Source organism: Xenopus tropicalis, chromosome 2 (assembly GCF_000004195.4).
Source record: "Xenopus tropicalis strain Nigerian chromosome 2, UCB_Xtro_10.0, whole genome shotgun sequence".
Taxonomy (NCBI): Eukaryota; Metazoa; Chordata; class Amphibia; order Anura; family Pipidae; genus Xenopus; species Xenopus tropicalis.
The window spans coordinates 94,139,230-94,157,743 of record NC_030678.2 but is presented as its reverse complement, the minus strand read 5'-3'; the positions used below and the strand labels follow the sequence as shown (position 1 = coordinate 94,157,743).

Here is an 18,514-nt window from a genome sequence, read left to right as displayed (position 1 = left end):
TTGTTTACAAAAAGGAAAAATTGTTCTGACATGCTCTGTTTATCCAACAATGATTATCCCCCCAGGGCCTTAAGCTGTCCAATGATAAACGTTGACCCAGTGTAACAATCTCTAGTAGGTATAGGACACTTGTCCAGTACTGTAAGATACTGTTTGTATTCGTATAATTAATCTCTTGATTTTTGATTACCTGTGAGCAACATTTAAATTTGTGGGGAGCAATGCAAGCATGAAAAAAAAATCCTAGAGAATGACCAATAGGGGCTGTGATTAGTTATCTAATAGCCCAATGATGACTGGCAGACTACAGGAGGCTTGACAGTACACTTGGTCTTTATGCCACTTGATGGGGATCACTGGGCTATAGAAAGCCTTCCCCTTCCTCTCACTTGTTGCTTGACTGTGGGCCGGAGTACTGTGGCCTTCTAGTGCCTACTTGTTGTTCTGAACCTGCCAGCAAAGGCTATGGTTTGTCAATTTTGTTTTGGTGCTTTACTTCATTCATCATGCTGTCCCTATTGATCTCTATGCTGTACCTGTCAGACTTCTACCTCACCCCTCTTCCAGCTTTACTTTGCTAACTCCATCTGCTCTTTATCAGTCTTGCACTTTGCCCACTCCATCCTAGTTCCATTCTGCACCCCAGTGTCCATGCTTCAGCTCAGTTCTTTTCCTTCTTGGACTCTGCCTATTTGGATCAAAATGTTCAGGAAATTCCTCAGTACTTGTAGGGTCATTCAAGACATATACTCTTCAGCTCAGGGAAGCCTGAATATGGCTAAAGTTTAAGGGATTAAAATAAAAACAACTAGTATTTGTACACACAGTACAATATTAAGCCAGGGACAGGTCCAATTGCTTTTTCAGAGTCAGTAAGTAAGGCTAGGAAGTAAATATTTAAACAAATGGTTGTACTTGATGAATGTGTATCTTATTCAACTCAATTTACTATACATAGGACCCATTATCCAGAATGCTCGGGACCAAGGGTATTCCGGATAAGGGGTCTTTCCGTAATTTGGATCTCCATACCTTAAGTCTACTAAAAAATCAATAAAACATTAATTAAACCCAATAGGATTGTTTTGCATCCAATAAGGATTAATTATATCTTAGTTGGAATCAATTACAAGGTTCTGTTTTATTTCTACATAGAAAAAGGAAATCAATTTTAAAATTCTGAATTATTTGATTAAATTGGGTCTATGGGAGACGGGCATTCCGTAATTCGGAGCTTTCTGGATAATGGGTTTCCGGATAAGGGGTCCGATACCTGTATAACAAAGCAAAATCAAACAGTGGGAATACCACTTAACTGTTGTGACCTACCTGGATGGTGACTTGGAGGTACTATAGTCAGATGAAGGGGATGCACTATGGGAACTGCAGCTGCTGTGTCTGTGGGTTCGGCGTGTTGTTGACCCACTGTGAGACCTGGCCAAAAAATTTTTTTTCAGCAAAGAGAGATGAAAAATATAATTATTGTAATTATTCCACAGAAATGGTTTGTATAGACAGCCAACTATATTGTACTTCATAAATTTGTTTGACACATCTCTAAATAATTCCATATTTTAGCAAAGTGAAGCAATAATATATTATGGATGGCTAAAACACACTACACTGGGCAACACCCGTATAAAAAAACCTTTATATTCTGATACTGCTACCTTGAGTTCCTTCTATTTAAGAACTAAATTCACCAAAAAATGTTTTCACTTAAAAGCATGCCAAATCCCATAAGTAAATTATGATTTAGCGTGTGATTAAAATCTATCCAAACTTTGCATAATGCCCTGGGAAACATGCAACAAACCCACTTAAACATGGAGACAGGACAGCGACTAAAGGTGGCCATACACAAGCCGATTGCAGCTGCCGATATCGGCCCATGTAGGGGCAGGAACAACAGGCATGCCCAACCAATATCTGGCCTGAAATTGGCCAGATATCGATCAGGCAGATTAAAAGATTTAGACGGATCGGGGACCACATAGTTGATATGGTCCCCGAACCGTCTGCGCACATGGCCAAACGATCGAATTAGCCTACATTTGGCCGATATCGCTCACCCGTAGGTGGGGATATCGGGAGAAGTTCACTTGGCAACCTCGCCAAACTTGTGGATCTTAATGTGAATGGCCACCTTAATTCCTCAATTCCTTAATTTCTCTTTCAATGCTGATCCATTAAAAGATATGGAGTAGAATAATCTTGTTCAGGATTCTTATCGTATGAAGATCTATTCGCTTTACATACAAGGGCATCAACATTTTCTACTTACTGATACAGGTTCCTAGCTATACTGATACCAATTTTCACCACAAGTGTACATCCTGTGCCCTCTGTGCCCACAGCTCATTCATGGGTGGTGAAATAAAAGTATTACACAAACGGAGATCCAAAAGGGTTTGGGCTTGGGCTTGCGCTTACAACACACAGTGACAACAGTAACAACAGAGCTATGAGTATAATGAAGGCTAGAATGTCTCTAGCAACATTTTCAAGAATTCTGCACTATTTGTGGAAATGTAAATGTTGCAACACAACAGAAAATGCCCACCCATTATCATTAAAAGTGAAAGCAAAATTTTCAGAGAAAAAACAAGAGAATTGAACCACTAATATGTGCATAAATGCCCACCCAAGTGAGGAATTAAATGAAAAATTAAAATTAGATGGGGGAAAGAATTGTAATAGTGAAATCATACTGTATATTCATTAGCAAGTTGAACACAAACTAGAAAATGACTCTTTTCATCTCACTAAGGAAAGAAAATAAACTCCAGTTGGCCCAGGAAAATCTATTATAACTCGATATCCTGTCTCACAGGTACTAACTCAGCTACATAATAGACCAGAACCAGCAGCTGTGGCCATGTAAACTTACTCCCCAGTGTACTTAGAATGCGCTTGATTATCACTAACTAGACAACAGACTCCAGGACTGTAGCAATAAAGAAGTAAACAAGAGATTAAGAGTAGAGATATGTATTATGCAAGGTTGCTATGGGTAGAGAAAACAATACCCAAGAAAATTCCTCAGCACTTTCTAAAGTAGAAAAAAAAAGAAATGGATTACAGTTTACAATTTATGTTTCCTGATGTGCCTCTGGAGCCTTTCTCTAACTTATTGTTTAAATTCCTACATATCAAAATATCAGTCAAACAAGACCACCTTATGACTGTGAAACAATTATTAGCAACAACTGTATATATGTCTGACAGATCCCTTTCACTGGCCAATCATGATATTGTTTTTCTTATCCACTGCCACTCACAGCAATCTGATTGGACTTGTGCACTGAGAAAGCAGAAACTGTTATTTCATAAATAGTCTCACTATTTATAGAAATTTTTTTATTACTTCGGTGGGCTTGAATATATATATTAATGTTCCTTTTCCCTCGTGGTTGTATTATTAACGCTAAGTGCACTGCTATCCAAGCACTTTCAGAGGGATGGTTAATATTTAATTGTAGGATTAGTGCTGGTCTTTAAAATCATTTTATATCTACTGTTCAGGCATTTACCTATAAAATCTTATGTAAAGTAATAAATCAGTAGTACCTCTTTCTGTCCTTAATTTTATCTTTCTTTTTGTTTCTGGGGCTCCTTGATCTACAATAGAAACACAAAGGTAAAATACAAATGGCACAAGTTGTATATTTAATTTACAGTACTTACAATACACTGTAAATCTAGTTAAAATGCAATATTAATCAAGGTACCTACAATTCATAGAATGAATTACTGTACAAAGCTTAAAAGCAGGTTGCCAATATACTGCCAATCTCATAAAAGTGGTTTCAGAAGACTAATATTACTAATAACAAACTTATGGTTAAGTGCTAAAATAATTTGTCTTGCAATGATTTTTACATGACATACTGTAAGATACAATATTAAACACAAAATAGCCCAAAATGTTTCTCAGATGGATCCTTTCTACCACGCATTATCCCTTGATAAAACTGCTTAATGTTAAACAGAACCAGCAGTTAGCAATGAATTGTAGTAAAAAGGGAATGCTGCAACAGTTTGATTTAGAACAACGCAATAATATGCACCAGTATAGGGACCACACCAGGCCTTCTATAATCTCGTATCCTACAGCAGTCATATTATGTCTGAATACACATCATGTTTTCTTCTTGCATGGATATAATGGTTTTAAACTGCACTTTATCTGACAAACACTAATTTTAATTAAAGAATTTTTTCACATAAATAAGATAGAATCTAATTTCCTTTGTTTATACTGAAAAAAGCATCCTAAAAATGTCAATTTCACACCTAGTTCCTCACTTATTCCAAAGGTGAGAAATGTAATAAGCAAAGGCTGTTTAACCTATTCACTGCTCTTAGTAAGTACACATCCTGGATGCTGCATTTATCAGTATAAATACATTTTCATGCTGAAAAATACCCACAGTTGTGAGGGCATTAATATTGCAGTACTTCTATTTGGCCTTCCAGTCATTAACAACATTATGAAACTGGTCATAAGCCTTAACTGTTTCCCCTACCAGGGTATATATTCTTAATTAATCCAAGGAAGACTGTATAATATGAAACATGCTGCCCCTGCTGCTCCACCATTGTCTATCTAGAGACAGAATATGGATGGTGCTCTTACTATGGTTATCTACACAGAACTCCTCAGCACTAGCGGTTTATAATACTATAACAATATTAATATAAGATATAATGTTATACTATAATATTATAACAATATATTATAATTATAAATTCAAATATGCTCATTAGTACTCTAACACAGAATATGCTAAAACACCATAAGGAATATTATTGCTGATGTTCAAGTGCAAAATCAGACCTTGTACCCTGTTTACCTCCTGGCTAGGATTCCTTACTGTCTAACCCTGTAAATGTGGTCATAAGGGCACTGGAGATTTTGTGCAAATCAATGAGTTCCCTAGACTGCATGAAGCACCAATCATGTTTTTGCTGCACCTCGGCAGTATTGACTTCTCAGTCCAGTGGTTGCTTTCACCCTAGTAGCAAATCACAGCATGTTATTTTTAAGAGTTGCTGTGAAAGAAAAGGAGGTTAAATTAGTTGTAGCATAGAAGAAACCTGTGTTTTATCTAAACCCATCCAACTGCTGCATGTTTGACTATACCGTGACAAAGTCAGGTGACGGATTCATTTTGTATGCTGGCAGGTGACATAAAGGAAGTGACAGATACACTTCCTATTCTAAATTTAATCACACATTCTGTTCCATAGGGATTTATTGCTAAAGTTAAAGTATGTGTTGGAATCTCATTAATGTAACATATGTTATATAACTTCAAAAACTGATGGCAGTGTAGATGCATAACTAATGTTTCAGTTCCTTTTGGGAATTGTTGTTGATACTTTCACATGCCATAAATCAAAGCCTGGTCCTCATTGACTTTAAAATTCAGTCATCAGACTTTAACAGGACAAGTTATAATTGGCTCAACTTGCACATAATTAAAAAATTAAAATGCCTTAAAGGCCAATCATGGATTAAAAATGGTTAAAAGTGAGTGAGAAATAGTATGATGGGAAAACAATAGGGGAAAAATATAGAAAGAACATGGGAAGAAGTAGCACTGAGAGATGTACACAGTACAGGCCACTTTGCTTGGATTAGTGTTTCAGCCCATTTACTAAAAATCAGATTAGTGGCTTCCCTGGGACCAACAGTACCAAGCTGCACAGATTGTATTTTGTCCACTGGAGAAATGGAAATTTCAAATTGCAAGAAGCCAAGAAGGAAAAACATAGTGCCAAAAAAGGTTAGTGACGTGTTCCAGATTTTAAAGGAGAAGGAAAGGTAAAAACTAAGTTAGATTTATCAGAAAGGTCTATGTAAATACAGCCATAAGCACTCACAGAAATGCTGCACCGAGTCCTCCATCAAAAGAAACACAGGATGTCTTGTCTCCTTTTTTGTAAACATGTTGTTGGGGTATCTGATTTCCTCTCTCAGAAAAATCCTTCCCTCTCTCCCATCTCCTGCCCCCACCTCTCAGAAGAATTCACTCCCCCCTCCCTTAGGAATGTGTGATCTGAGCTACCAAGGCTAGAGCTGCAGCAGGAAACTACAAAGACCAAGCTAAAATGACAGCTGCTATCTTAAACAAACATAGGGAGCTTCTAGGGCTCTTTACTCAGGTATGGTAAAGCTTTCCGCAGAATAAATATAGCGTTCTAGGTGGCACTAATTTGGCAAATCTGTTGGCAGTAAAATGCCAAAATGACTTTTCTTCTCCTTCAAATGGAACATATCATTTGGCCTTTAAAAATGTAATAAGCAATAATGCAGGGTTTTCCCTAAACCTCTCCCCCCACTGCCAAGCCTGTCAGTGATACAGCTTTAAAAAGTGCTGCTGGGCATCTGCCTATCAGGACCTTACCCTAGGACATTGCTGCTTGTAGCTGTTTTGCTGGCCAACACAAGCATCAAATGAGAGCTAAGTGTAGGCAAGGCACACTTTTGAAAGGTGAGATTAGAAGATTTATTAAGGCTTAGTGACCAGATCCTATCCCTAGGTGAAAGGAATAATAAATAATAAGCTGTCATGGGGAAGGAAAAGGAAGAATATGAAGATGGGATAAACCATAAAATCCAGACAGTGAGAAAGACAAGCTTTAAGGAACAAGAGAAAACAATCCACAAACGTTTGTGGCCTAAAGCAGTGATGAGAACAGCAAATGTGGCAAAGATTGCTCACAGTGGTTGTGCCCAGCTCCATACAGACCCAGGGAGAGGCGTCTCTGGGGAAACTCAGCCATTATCACAGCAATTGGAGTCAGAAACAATATACTTTATAATCATTGACAATCTACATTTCTTTTTCATTATGAAAATATTTTTTCTCAATTTTACTAAACATTTCCTTTTAAGAGACAGCTAAGAAAATATAGGAAAGAATCTTAAAGACAAAGGCAAACAGGGTATTTTGAATGGAGATACTTTTAGGATTTTAGATGCTAACTGACAATTCAATAAAACTTTTAGCAGGCTGTTGAAACGTCTCACGTGCCATAGCCCACACATATCATTTTGTTCAAACAGTACATTTCTCACCTGTGCCTTCGCTTCTTTCTTGACCCCGAATTTGACCTGAAAAACATTTTCTGTTAATATGTCTTAAAATATGATGTTCTTTCTGGACATTTATACAAATATAAACTAGTTACATGCAAGTAACTCAGTATTAGCTGTATTTGTATACCATTGTTTGTCACCGACCTGGGCAATGGAAAATGACCAATAAAATACAGAATCAGTTATCCACTATACATACTATAACAATAGTCTTTTATATGTGTTTTTTATGCTGGCCAGCCCCTAATCTGTATACCTTACATAATTAATAAATGTTTTATTTATATTTCAGAAGAGACTTATTAAGATATGTGTTTGTTTTTATAGTTACATATTTATTGGGACCTTAACTGTTATTTGTTGCTTCTTATGAGAGCTCAGCACCACTGTTTTACATTGAAGGTATAATTTTGAGTTTTCCTGTTTTTAAAGGGGTTGCCCTCTGCCCCATAGCACTTAAATGTTATGTACTTGCAACTCCAGTTACATAAATACACAAAAATTGCATAATGCTTGCTGGGCTTTGCCAAGAAATTAATTTCCTACAAACAAAACATAATACCATAATACCTAGTTATCATATGCATTTGTAGTCCTGTAATGTGGTGACATAATTTGATGTTTTTGACATTGGTCCTCTGGAGAATCTCCTGTGGGTATCCACAGGCAACATCCCAATGATTTACAGGTATTATACCATTACAGGAGAACTATGCAGGACAAGTCATTATACATTTAACTTTTACACCTTTTAAAGGTTGAAAAAATATATATATGAAAGGTAAACATATGAAAGGTATGTCTGTTTCAGAATACTAATGTCCTCGTTTTTGAGTTATCAGACTGCAAATGACATAATAATACAATGTCTGCCCACTGACATACTGGACAAAAACTCCTTTTTAGTGCAAAAACTAAATACACTTTAATCAGATAAGCAAGATAATACTTATTTTTATTAGTAAGTAAAGATTATCCCAGAGCTCAGAAATCTCATTATAATGTACAGTATATTTGGTATTGCTTTGTATACACAGTAGATTTATCTATAATGATCCCTTTCATTGCTCATTGAAGATGCTATATTGCAAGCAGAGCACAAATGGAAAGTACACAATGAAAAGCAATTCAATTAAATTAGCCCAGAGTCAGGAAATGATAGATTTACTCAGTCTTATCTTGTACAAACTAAAATACACAGAGTAAGTCACCTTCTAGACTAAAAAATCAAATACTATTATAAGATGATGGATGAGAAATGGTGGGGTAGGTTTCATGCCTGCTATTCAAAGCAAAGGAAAGCACTAAATCCAGGATTCTATTTGGGATTTGGGTGAATCTGAGAATTTCTCAGCACAATTCAGATTCAGCTATTTCCAAGCGTCTGGCCAACCCAAATCCAACCCTAAATATGACTTGACTTAAGGTCACACATTTAAGAAAATTGCAACATTTTTCACACTAGCAGTCTTTTTTGTCATTCTGGGCACTAATTTGCATATGCAAATTAGGCTTTCGGTTTAGTTCAGCCAAATCCCAAAAATAAGGACTAATAGGTATATCCCTAGTTATTTTGTGATCATTTTTAGCGATGAATGAAATGTTTTGTCAGGCATGAATTCATGTTTCTGTTCCCACATCGGCTATTTTTAAAAAAAAAAAAACTGCAGACATTTTGCCACAGGAAAAATGCAGTGAAAAGGAAGAGCAGTGCAAAAATGCCCATGGCTTCAATGCATATTGCCTGAAAAAAGATGCTGCAAAAAAAGCTCACTAACCAGGTAATTTTAGAAAAATCCTCCCGCTGACTTCAATGCCTATTGTGCAAGAAAACTGCATTAACTTGGTTAACACAGTTTTGCAAATTTTTCCACAGTTTCATGGACTTTTCTGTGAAGCAAAATGGGCTAGATTCACTCATCACTAGACACTTTTTAAAGGAACGTTTCAGTATTAAAATTAATCTGGGTTAAAAAGATAAACTGTGCAAAATAAAAAATGTTTTCAATATTGTTAGTTATGCAAAAATGTAATCGATAAAGGCTGGAGTGAGCAGATGTCTTACATAATGGCCAGAACACTACTTCCTCTTTTACAGCTCTCTAAGCTGTTAGCTGTCAGACCAATCAGTGACTTGAGGGGGGCCCATAAGGGACACAACAGTTAGTTTGCTATTGAATCTGACCTGCGTGCTCACAAACTAACTGAACAGTTATGTCCCATGTTTCCCCCTCCCTCAATTCACTGACTGCTAACAGCTTAGAGAGCTGAAAATTAGAATAACTCTCTATATTACAAATATTTTTTATTTTGCACAGTCAATCTATTTTACACAGTTTCATTTTTATACGGAACTGTTCTTTTAAATAACATGGGTCAAATGCTATGCAAGCTCTCTGTGTAAACCTATACTATGTAATTGTGAGGCACATTCAGGCTTTTCTCAACACATGGAAAAACCACTGCCATGGTTGTCCTTGTCACTTGGCGTAATTGCTTGGGTTTTTATTCAAGTGACATAACACTGGCGTCACTGTGTATGCTTCTGCATCTGGTTATTCGCCTAGTTACCTTATCTAGTGTTCCTGATAGTCTGACCTTCTGTTTACTGACCTTTGGCCCATCTTCTGAATTATTGTGTACTTGTCACCTGCCTCGACTCCTGACAATTTTTTGCTTGTTAATAGAGGTATTTTTTCCCGAGCAGGCATTCTTAAATTTAAGTTCTTAAATAAGTTTAGCACCTATAAGCTGCTCAAAGGCTTTTGCTTATGTAGCACATGTTAGATATATTTTTTATCAGGTTAGATAGTAAATTGATTTGCTGCTGGCCCACTAAATACTATCTAATATAAACAAAAAAGCAACTGACACTGGAAAAGAATAAACTTTTAAAAAATTTTTTAGCTCCAATACTTTTCCCTGCCTTGTCTGCTGGAAAATGGAAGCATTGTATACATACACTCGGGAACAGCATTTTATATGTTTCCTTAAATGTATATTTGCTTGCGCTGTAATAAATTTGGAAACAGTTAAAATGTACTAAACATAACTACAGGTATGGAACCTGTTATCCAAAATGCCTGGGACCTGGGGTTTTCCAGATAAGGGGTCTTACCACAATTTGGATCTCCATACCAGTCTACTAAAAAATTATTTAAACAGTAAATAAACCCAATTTGGCTCCAGTAAGGATTAATTATATATTAGTTGGGATCAATAAAAAGAACTGTTTTATTACTACAGAGGAAAAGGAAATATGTTTTAACATTTTGAATTGTTTGATTAAAATCAAGTCTATAGAAGATGACCTTCATGTAACAAAGAGAGAAAAAAATGCGTGGGGGGAGTTGCTATGTTGATTGTTATGCTTGCTTCCAAGATTCCCTCCTCAAAAGAATCATGGAATGGCCCCACCACACAGAGCAGAAACTCTGGTTACATATATAGCAACAATCCACCAACAATATTTAATACATCTGCCAAGGATAGACCAAATCTGCCGACATATACGATTCTATGATCATCACACACTTAGCAGGACTGAAATGCCTACAAAATTCCACTTACCATTGCTCCCTTCCCAGCAGGCCAGAACCCCAGCTACTTCGGCAACTGAAGTCAGTTATAGAAGGTAACCTCCAGATGTATCATTTTCTTCACAATGGTAATTTAATTTATAAGGCCAAAAAAAAGGCCATTTACACAGCTTTACCATTTCCCGTTTGCCTACACTTCTCACTACTTTCACAGCCTAAGTGGATCCAGTACTCTGGGACACCCCCTCACCTCCTAGACATACAATTTCCCAGCTATATAAACTGTCAAGCCTCAGACCCCCACCTCTGATATCTCCTACTTTGAAACTTGCTGGATGAGAATCAGGTTGGAAATATACTAAGGAAACTGTCTAAGAGCACAAGTTCCTATCCTATTCAATAAATGAATTATAAAGTACTTACAAGGTGGTACAGCGTACTATATATTCTCTAAGTAGAGATCTGGACACAAAGCTTCATATTTTCTGCGATTGTCCATTAATAGTCCATTCTAGGAGGCAGTATGCAAAATCATGGGGTTTGATGTTGCCTGTCCTGCTGTTCCACAGAACCACTTCAGTGTCCTCCTTTATTAACAGTTATGAACTCCTTTTGCTTAATACCGCTAAACTACTGAACCCCATATGGTGGAAATCACCTCGCCCTCCTACAGTTTGAGATTGATTGCTCAAACTAAATGAGATACCCAGATTTGAGGAACTCTCTGCCATCACTCCAAAACAATTCACAAAATATAATCTAGCTTGGCTAAGATGGCTTATCTGCCATTCCCTCCACGGTACCCCCCACCTTCCTCCACCTATCCAACACACACTTCATTAGATTAACCCCCTTCCACCCCATTCCCCTCTCCCTTATTTTCTGTCCTATCCCGGTTACACATTCCCTAAACGTTGTATTAGTGCTGGGCTAAGCCCTATGTGCACGCGTGCAGATGCACGCACTAGTTATGAGGGGGGGGGGGGCAGTGGAGGGGATGATGTGGTGGGGGTAAGGGCCCAGAACTTAGGGGTAGGTGAAAAAGAGGTACCTGCCTGGTGCCCCCACCTTTGCACCCTATGCAGGTGCCTCTTCTGCCTACCCCTAGTTCTGGCCATGTCTTGTTTACTAATTTCGCACTATGGCAACTGAAAGGTATAATAATTCCAGATCACCTGACTGGAATATGATGTTTATAGCTTTCTATGCTGAGATTTTGCTCAACTTTTGTGATTGCAGCCTGTTTTCCTGGTTTTCTCAATAAACATGATTTTACAAAAATGGACTAAACATATTACACAAGTTCCCCAAAAAAATAATATTTGCTGGAACTGTAGTAAATTTGAAAACAATCAATAAAAGCTTTAAGGCTTGAACCACACCAGAAAATTATTGATGGATTATGCTATTTCAGGAAAATATGGTGGCAGCACAATATATGAATTATAGGTTCTTTTATAGCTACTTTTTGCAGCTAAATACACAAGATATATTTTCACCAGGGATGGCACTAGCCTCAAATATTATTTTGGAAGCTGCAGATTCTGCCAGTGTAACAACATTAAGGACTAGGCAATATATATATATATATAATAAAACGTTAAATATTTTATAGCTAATATTCAGAATCTGAAAAATTCCATGGTTTTGGAATCATTCTGAATATAGTGAAGAATGTATTTCCAAGACACTATAAGATTCTGTTTAAGAATACCTTGCAATTATCTGGCAGCTACAAAGTACAGCCCCATGTGGCTTGTATAGCTGTACTAAAAAGCACTTACTGAGACTAAGGTTTGGAGCCTCCACTGAGTTCTGGAATCAATATAGCTAGGCAGAAAGTAATTGGCTCAAAGTACTGTGAAGCTGTTCAGTCTCTAGGGTACCTTGCCAATCCAGAACAAGGCTTCAAGATTGAGTCTCAATAAACATTGCCAGGGATGCAAGGTACAACCAGAAAAACTGAGGGCAAGCCATACCATAGTGATTTCCAATTCGGTTCTAAGCTATTAGCTAGGCATGTTTCTGCCTGAAGTGGCCCATTTTTCAGCAAGGAAGAACAGAACATTTTTATCAACCCTTCCTTCACTGATTAAACATAGCATTTAAAATGTAGCAGATATTTAGGGTAACTAGAAGCATGGCTTCTGAGATCTAGCTGACTGCATGGCTTAATAAAGGCCCACGAGACTTATTAACCAAGCCTTAAATAAATTCTTGCACCTATGATGATTAACGTTGTTCTAAAATGTTGCAACTTTTGTATTCATTAGTATGTTACACAATGCTTTTTTAGGTAGCCAGGTTAATTGCACCCTTGTAGCTCCCTGGGAGATAAAGGGGATGGTGATGGACTAGCTATCTTGCTTCAGGAAAGTCCTGTTCCATGATAGAAATCAGCAGGCAAACTAAAATGAAAGTTGAGGCAGCCCTGGATCCAGAGTGTAATAAAAGATTCTGCAGCAAGCAGAGGCTAAACCAATTCAGTGCTTCCAACTTGCTTACTGCAATTACACTTCTGCTGTTTCTTGAGATAGCAAAAATATGTTATTGATGATGCCTTTCATTGTAACAGTTTTCCCATAAAGTGGCTTTGGACTGTTAATTATTATAGTCTGAGCGTGGTTATCTCTTTTACAAGCTGTTTAAATGGGAAAGCGAGTAATGAAAATTTGCTTTGAAAAAAAAAGAAAAAGAAAAAATAGCAAAGCCTTTAAGACCCTGGGAGATTCAAATATTTTTAAAAATGATAGTACAGTAGTAAAAAAAAATAAATAGTAAAGTAAAAACATTAATATGATAAAACAAGAGAGCAAAAGCCACCACAGAGGAAAAGTATATTTACTTAAATGCATTATAACACTTACCTAACTAAAGATTACATGTTTTATGTACTACTATGATATTATGTATTTACTGAAATATATTTATTTAAGAAAATACAATTCTAATAGAAGCTCATTTTCTTCCATTTCAAGGCAGTTTACAGCATTGATTCTCCAAGTAGCATGGAGTATTGATAGCGGTGTGCCCACTATAAAACATTGTGATAGTGCTATACAATGCATTTTGTGGTAGAACTATTTACTAATATATTACATGTTCTCGAGACTGATATATTGAAATAAGATGTTATATAGAATCCAGGAAACCTCCATTTAGACAGGCATGGTCTAGGGGCCCATTCACAAAAATATTTTCTGCTCCCTTTTTGTTTTACCTGTTTCCTTTCTCATGTGAACAGATGGAGCATGGTTGCTTAAAGATACAGAATAATAATGATACTATTTTATCTTTCTGGTCATGCTCCCTCTCTCTGACAGTAGGTAGAGACCCACTTTCTGTATGTAGACAAGCTAATTTACTGCTAAAAACTTTAGCTTTTTACACTACACAGAAAGAAACTGAAACAAGAAATCTTCAAGTCCTTTAATTTAAAAGAACCTTAATATTTTATCAGTTTCTAAAAGTGAAATGTACTTTAGACCTATAGCAAGAAGGGCTCTTGCTTTCTATCTTTCATTCCTTGTCTATAATTGCTTGTAATGTTTGTGATGCTTTAGTTTTTTCTATTTTGAGTATTCTCCTAACCTTCATTTGCTTTTTACCTCTACCTCTGTGTTTACTTGCCTCTTAGATGGTATTTTCCCATTTTTTCTCACATTCTTTTTCTTTTTCCTTTCTATCCTATTTTTTCCTGTCCTCATTTAAAGCACCAAGTAGTCCATAAGCATGCATTGCTCTGTGTGTCAAAGTAAGTACAATTGTTAACGGGAAAAGTGTGCCCTGGACTCATCACCTGCAATAAGTACATATCCCTATTGTCTAAAAGTATGGGTAAAAATAATTAAGCACAGTAATTATCACATGGAAATACCATCCTAACAAACTGCCCAGCAATACACTGTAAAAATACAGAGAATTTCACAAAACCCTTTGACACTTTTTTTGATAAAGAAATATATCCAACAAAGGTAATTCAGTATACTTGATATATATATATATTACTCCCATAAAATATTTGTTCCATTATTAATTTCTGTTTGCCTTCAGTTTAGGAAAGTGCATATCTGGCGATATATATTTTGGAAAGAGTAACGCTTCACTCAAAGAAGCCCAAGAAAACATAACATTAGTTAAATTAAAATTAAATTAAATTAATTTCATATTTCATTATACTATCCTTAAATATAAATGACAGGAGGGCTGTAATGGATACAAAAAATTCACATATTTGGCATCACCTTTAAGTTGATGACAGGAAATTCAATACATGTATCTGGCTTGGGGTGTAAAAAGAAATATATCTGTTGTTGAATGTCCACGTCTGGCCCATTTTAGTGGCTTTTGTTTCCCTTCATATTCTTAGGTGCCAGCATTGCTGAAGCATCCACACATATTAGCAATGATATGTTGTAGTTAGGTAGTTTCTCAAAGGAGGAATGGCTCACAAAAGTAACCCTTATGTTGCAGGATACTCATCTTACATCTAAAGTAATAAAATAACTATGCTGCCTGTAAAACATAAAACACCTGTGTATGTCAACCATACAAATTAGTTTGGCTTGATTTTCACCTTTATAGTTATTGTACACTATATAGCCCTTCCTATTATTGGAACTGGTTACTTAACCCACAGCCATCATTGAGTGACACTATATGAAACAAATACATTCTTGAATATTCTGTGCTTCCTAGTTTAGAGAAGGCCCAGTCAGCAGGATAATAATCCTGTAGATAAAGCCAGGACCATACATAATTGGTTTACAGATATGGGAAGTGAAGGATTTGACCGGCCTTCACGGAGCCCTAACTTTAACCCAAATAAACAGCCGTGGGATGCATTGGACCAATATCAGAGTACACTGGTGAGGAATAAAAATGCCTCCTCCTAACAAGCAACACTTATATTATGAGCGGCAACCTCATTGCTTAAAGAGGTTGTTCACCTTCAATGTCCAAATCATTTTAAACCACCAACAATGCTCCCAGCATGTTTGAAAATAAAATTCATTTTCCATTTAGAAAAAGTAAAAAGACGGCGTACATTTGCCAATACTGGTTCTCCTTTTTAATTCTATTGGCATCAAGTCCCCCTTCCATTGCTTTAGGCAGCAACTCCCAGATTCTGATAAACACTTGATTTATTCTAAGTAGTACAATGTTGTGGACCTGTATCTTATGTGTACAGATGGCTATGTCTTCTCACTATTGAATAAATAGCTCACATTACCTGTCCCTTTTGTGCTTTTTACTACTCTTCTTTTTCTTCTCTTTCCGCACCGGTGATGAACTATCACAGCTGGAACAAGAAAACAAAACAAACACTTAATCCTTATTTCTGTTCTGTGCTACATAATGGGCTGCTTCCTCAGCTGTGAGAATTCAGCATATTTACTCAACATGATAAGCAAAAGCAAGAAAATACAATATTGCAAAAGGTTTATTTTATGGGAACTTCAACCTCATTTTTTCCTCTCCTTACCTTTGGTTATGAACAGTTTTATGTTTTATCTCTAGATCTGGGCCAAGCAGTAATGGTGCCCAAAGCAATGCTATATGGCTTAGCTCCCTGTGCAAAACTCTACTGCTCTTCAGCCAGTCATAAAAACAATACCTCACTACTAGCGTGCACCTTACTGCTCATTCAGCTCTGTGTCTGGCTGTGGCCTACACCTCATATCTCATACAAAATATCTAGTGCAAGGCTCAGACTGCAGCTTCACGGGGAGAAAGTCTAGGCCCACCCTGAAATGCATCAGTGACTGCCCTTAAAAGTCCCTGAACCCCCATGTACCTTCACTGTAACTACAGAGCCGAATAGTAGGGTTGGTGGCCACTGTCCTTGGCCATGTCAGATTTTGATTCTGGCTCCTGGCTAGCAATCACGTACCAGTAAAAAGTTGAAGCAATTACCAGATCAGTTTCCAGTGAACCTAATTGGTCAATGTGGACAAAGATGGCGGGCAAGAACTCTACTATGCAACTTCACTGTTACAGTGCCGGTTAGAGGGGGTGATAAATTAAAAACAGAGGGTGGGTTCTCTTATAAAGTAAACAGTTTAAGAATAGTACCTTCCCACTGTGATGTAGCCACCATTCCATCTGAGAAGTAGAATGGAAGGATTTAAAAAGGAAGAAAAAATCATTTTAAGGGAGAATATGTTTTCAAACAGGACTCAAAACAAAGAAATGCAAACCATGCAATAAAACTATATTTTTAATATATATTATATCTGGTAAAAAAAATATATGGCTTAATTCTTACTTATATTCTCTAATATGCTCTGTATATTTACATCTGTCCCCAACATAAACAGGTGTTATTTAGCTGCACAGAAGTCACTTGCTTATAAGCCATAGTTATACATTTCATGCTGGGACAGATGTGCAAGCCTATTTAATGACTGACACCCCCTGTCACTATTTATTAATGTCCAGAGATAGTGTCTATCCATTCTTCTCAAAAACCAATTTTAAAAAGCAGACTACTGCATTGCAGTGCAGAAGTAATAGCTTTTAAATGCCATTAATTTATCACCAGCACCTCCTGGCAGCTTCTGGCCCAGCAGTTTAGTCTGATTGAGTGCAGGGATGCGCTCGGCACACTGAGATAGATGAGTCACAGATCCACTCACCGGCTCCTTTTGTGGCTGGATTTCTTCTTCTTTCTCTTCTTTGGTGGAGGTGACATCGAGCTACTTAGCCTTCTTTTTGTCCTGTAAGGGAAAAGATACATTTTAGTATATTACTGGCAACAGATATTTAGGGGCTGATTCACTAAAGGTCGATAACGCTTATTGCATGCTCTTTTGCGTTAAAAAGCATGCGCTAATTAAGTCCCGATTCATCAAAGTAATTTCTCATGCGTTAAGACGCATATCGCAAGCTCAAAAAAACACACTATCGCAATGTGTTATTTACCTCACATTGGGCCCGATTCACTAAAGTCCGAAATAAGGAGTGCTATTTATAGCATGCGTTAAAAATTTTATCACTTCTTATTTTTCGCTCAATTCACTAAAAGGACACTTGTTATAATTAAGAAGCGATGTTCTTGGTGTTATTTATCTTATGATGACCTATTTTAATGAAAAAAAGTATGCGATAAGCGTTATAGGGGCCGATTCACTAAAGGTCAATAACGCTTATCGCATAGTTTTTTTCATTAAAATATGTCATCGTAAGATAAATAACGCCAAGAACATCACTTCTTAATTATGACAAGTGTCCTTTTAGTGAATCGAGTGAAAAATAAGAAGTGATAAGATTTTTAGCGCATGCTATAAATAGCACTCCTTATTTCGGACTTTAGTGAATCGAGCCCATTGCGTTAATTCTTGTATAGAAATAATACTAACGCATGATTCACAAAGGCAGGCGGTACTTAAAGAAAATTGTGGTTTGTGAGCTTTTGGCACCACAACATGGACTTTGCAGTGGGATTTTTTGTATGTGTTGGCCCTAGAGTCATGCATCCTCCAGTTTTCAGGGAAATGGTCATTTTCAGGACAGTAGTTTTCCGAAAGTAATGGTTACGTGCGTAAAATCGTGCGCTAATATAGCAAGCGGTGAAAAACGCTCATCGCGAGTTAAGTAATGCAAAGAACATTGCGTCTTAATTATGACAACTGTCCTTTTAGTGAATCCAGCGTTGTCGCAAAAAATAAGAAGCGATAAAAATTTTAAAGAATGCTATAAATAGCGCTCGTTTTATCGCCCTTTAGTGAATCGGCCCCTTAGTGTCTTATAACTTATGGGTGTTGTAATACTGCTTCCAGTTTTGTCTTTCCACACATAACTCCCCCTGTTTATTATCCACTAGCACCTTTACTCTAGGGCAGGGGTGGGCAAACTTTTTGGCTCA

The 18,514-nt window shown here is 36.9% G+C and overlaps 1 protein-coding gene across 3 annotated transcripts in view; it reads right to left on the bottom strand.

Annotated features, from left to right (window-relative positions):
- srrm3 (serine/arginine repetitive matrix 3) overlaps positions 1 to 18,514 on the bottom strand; it is a 181,444-nt gene that overhangs the window by 16,963 nt on the left and 145,967 nt on the right. For 2 of the 3 annotated variants that reach the window (XM_012957466.2, XM_012957464.2), the window contains exons 6-11: positions 17,286 to 17,366; positions 16,723 to 16,752; positions 15,881 to 15,949; positions 7,088 to 7,123; positions 3,571 to 3,621; positions 1,330 to 1,434 (exon numbers count right to left, since the gene is read on the bottom strand). In XM_012957466.2, the coding sequence (XP_012812920.1) occupies positions 1,330 to 1,434; positions 3,571 to 3,621; positions 7,088 to 7,123; positions 15,881 to 15,949; positions 16,723 to 16,752; positions 17,286 to 17,366 (372 nt within the window). The remainder of the gene's footprint in view (positions 1 to 1,329; positions 1,435 to 3,570; positions 3,622 to 7,087; positions 7,124 to 15,880; positions 15,950 to 16,722; positions 16,753 to 17,285; positions 17,367 to 18,514) is intronic. The other variant, XM_012957465.2, reaches the window with a different exon arrangement.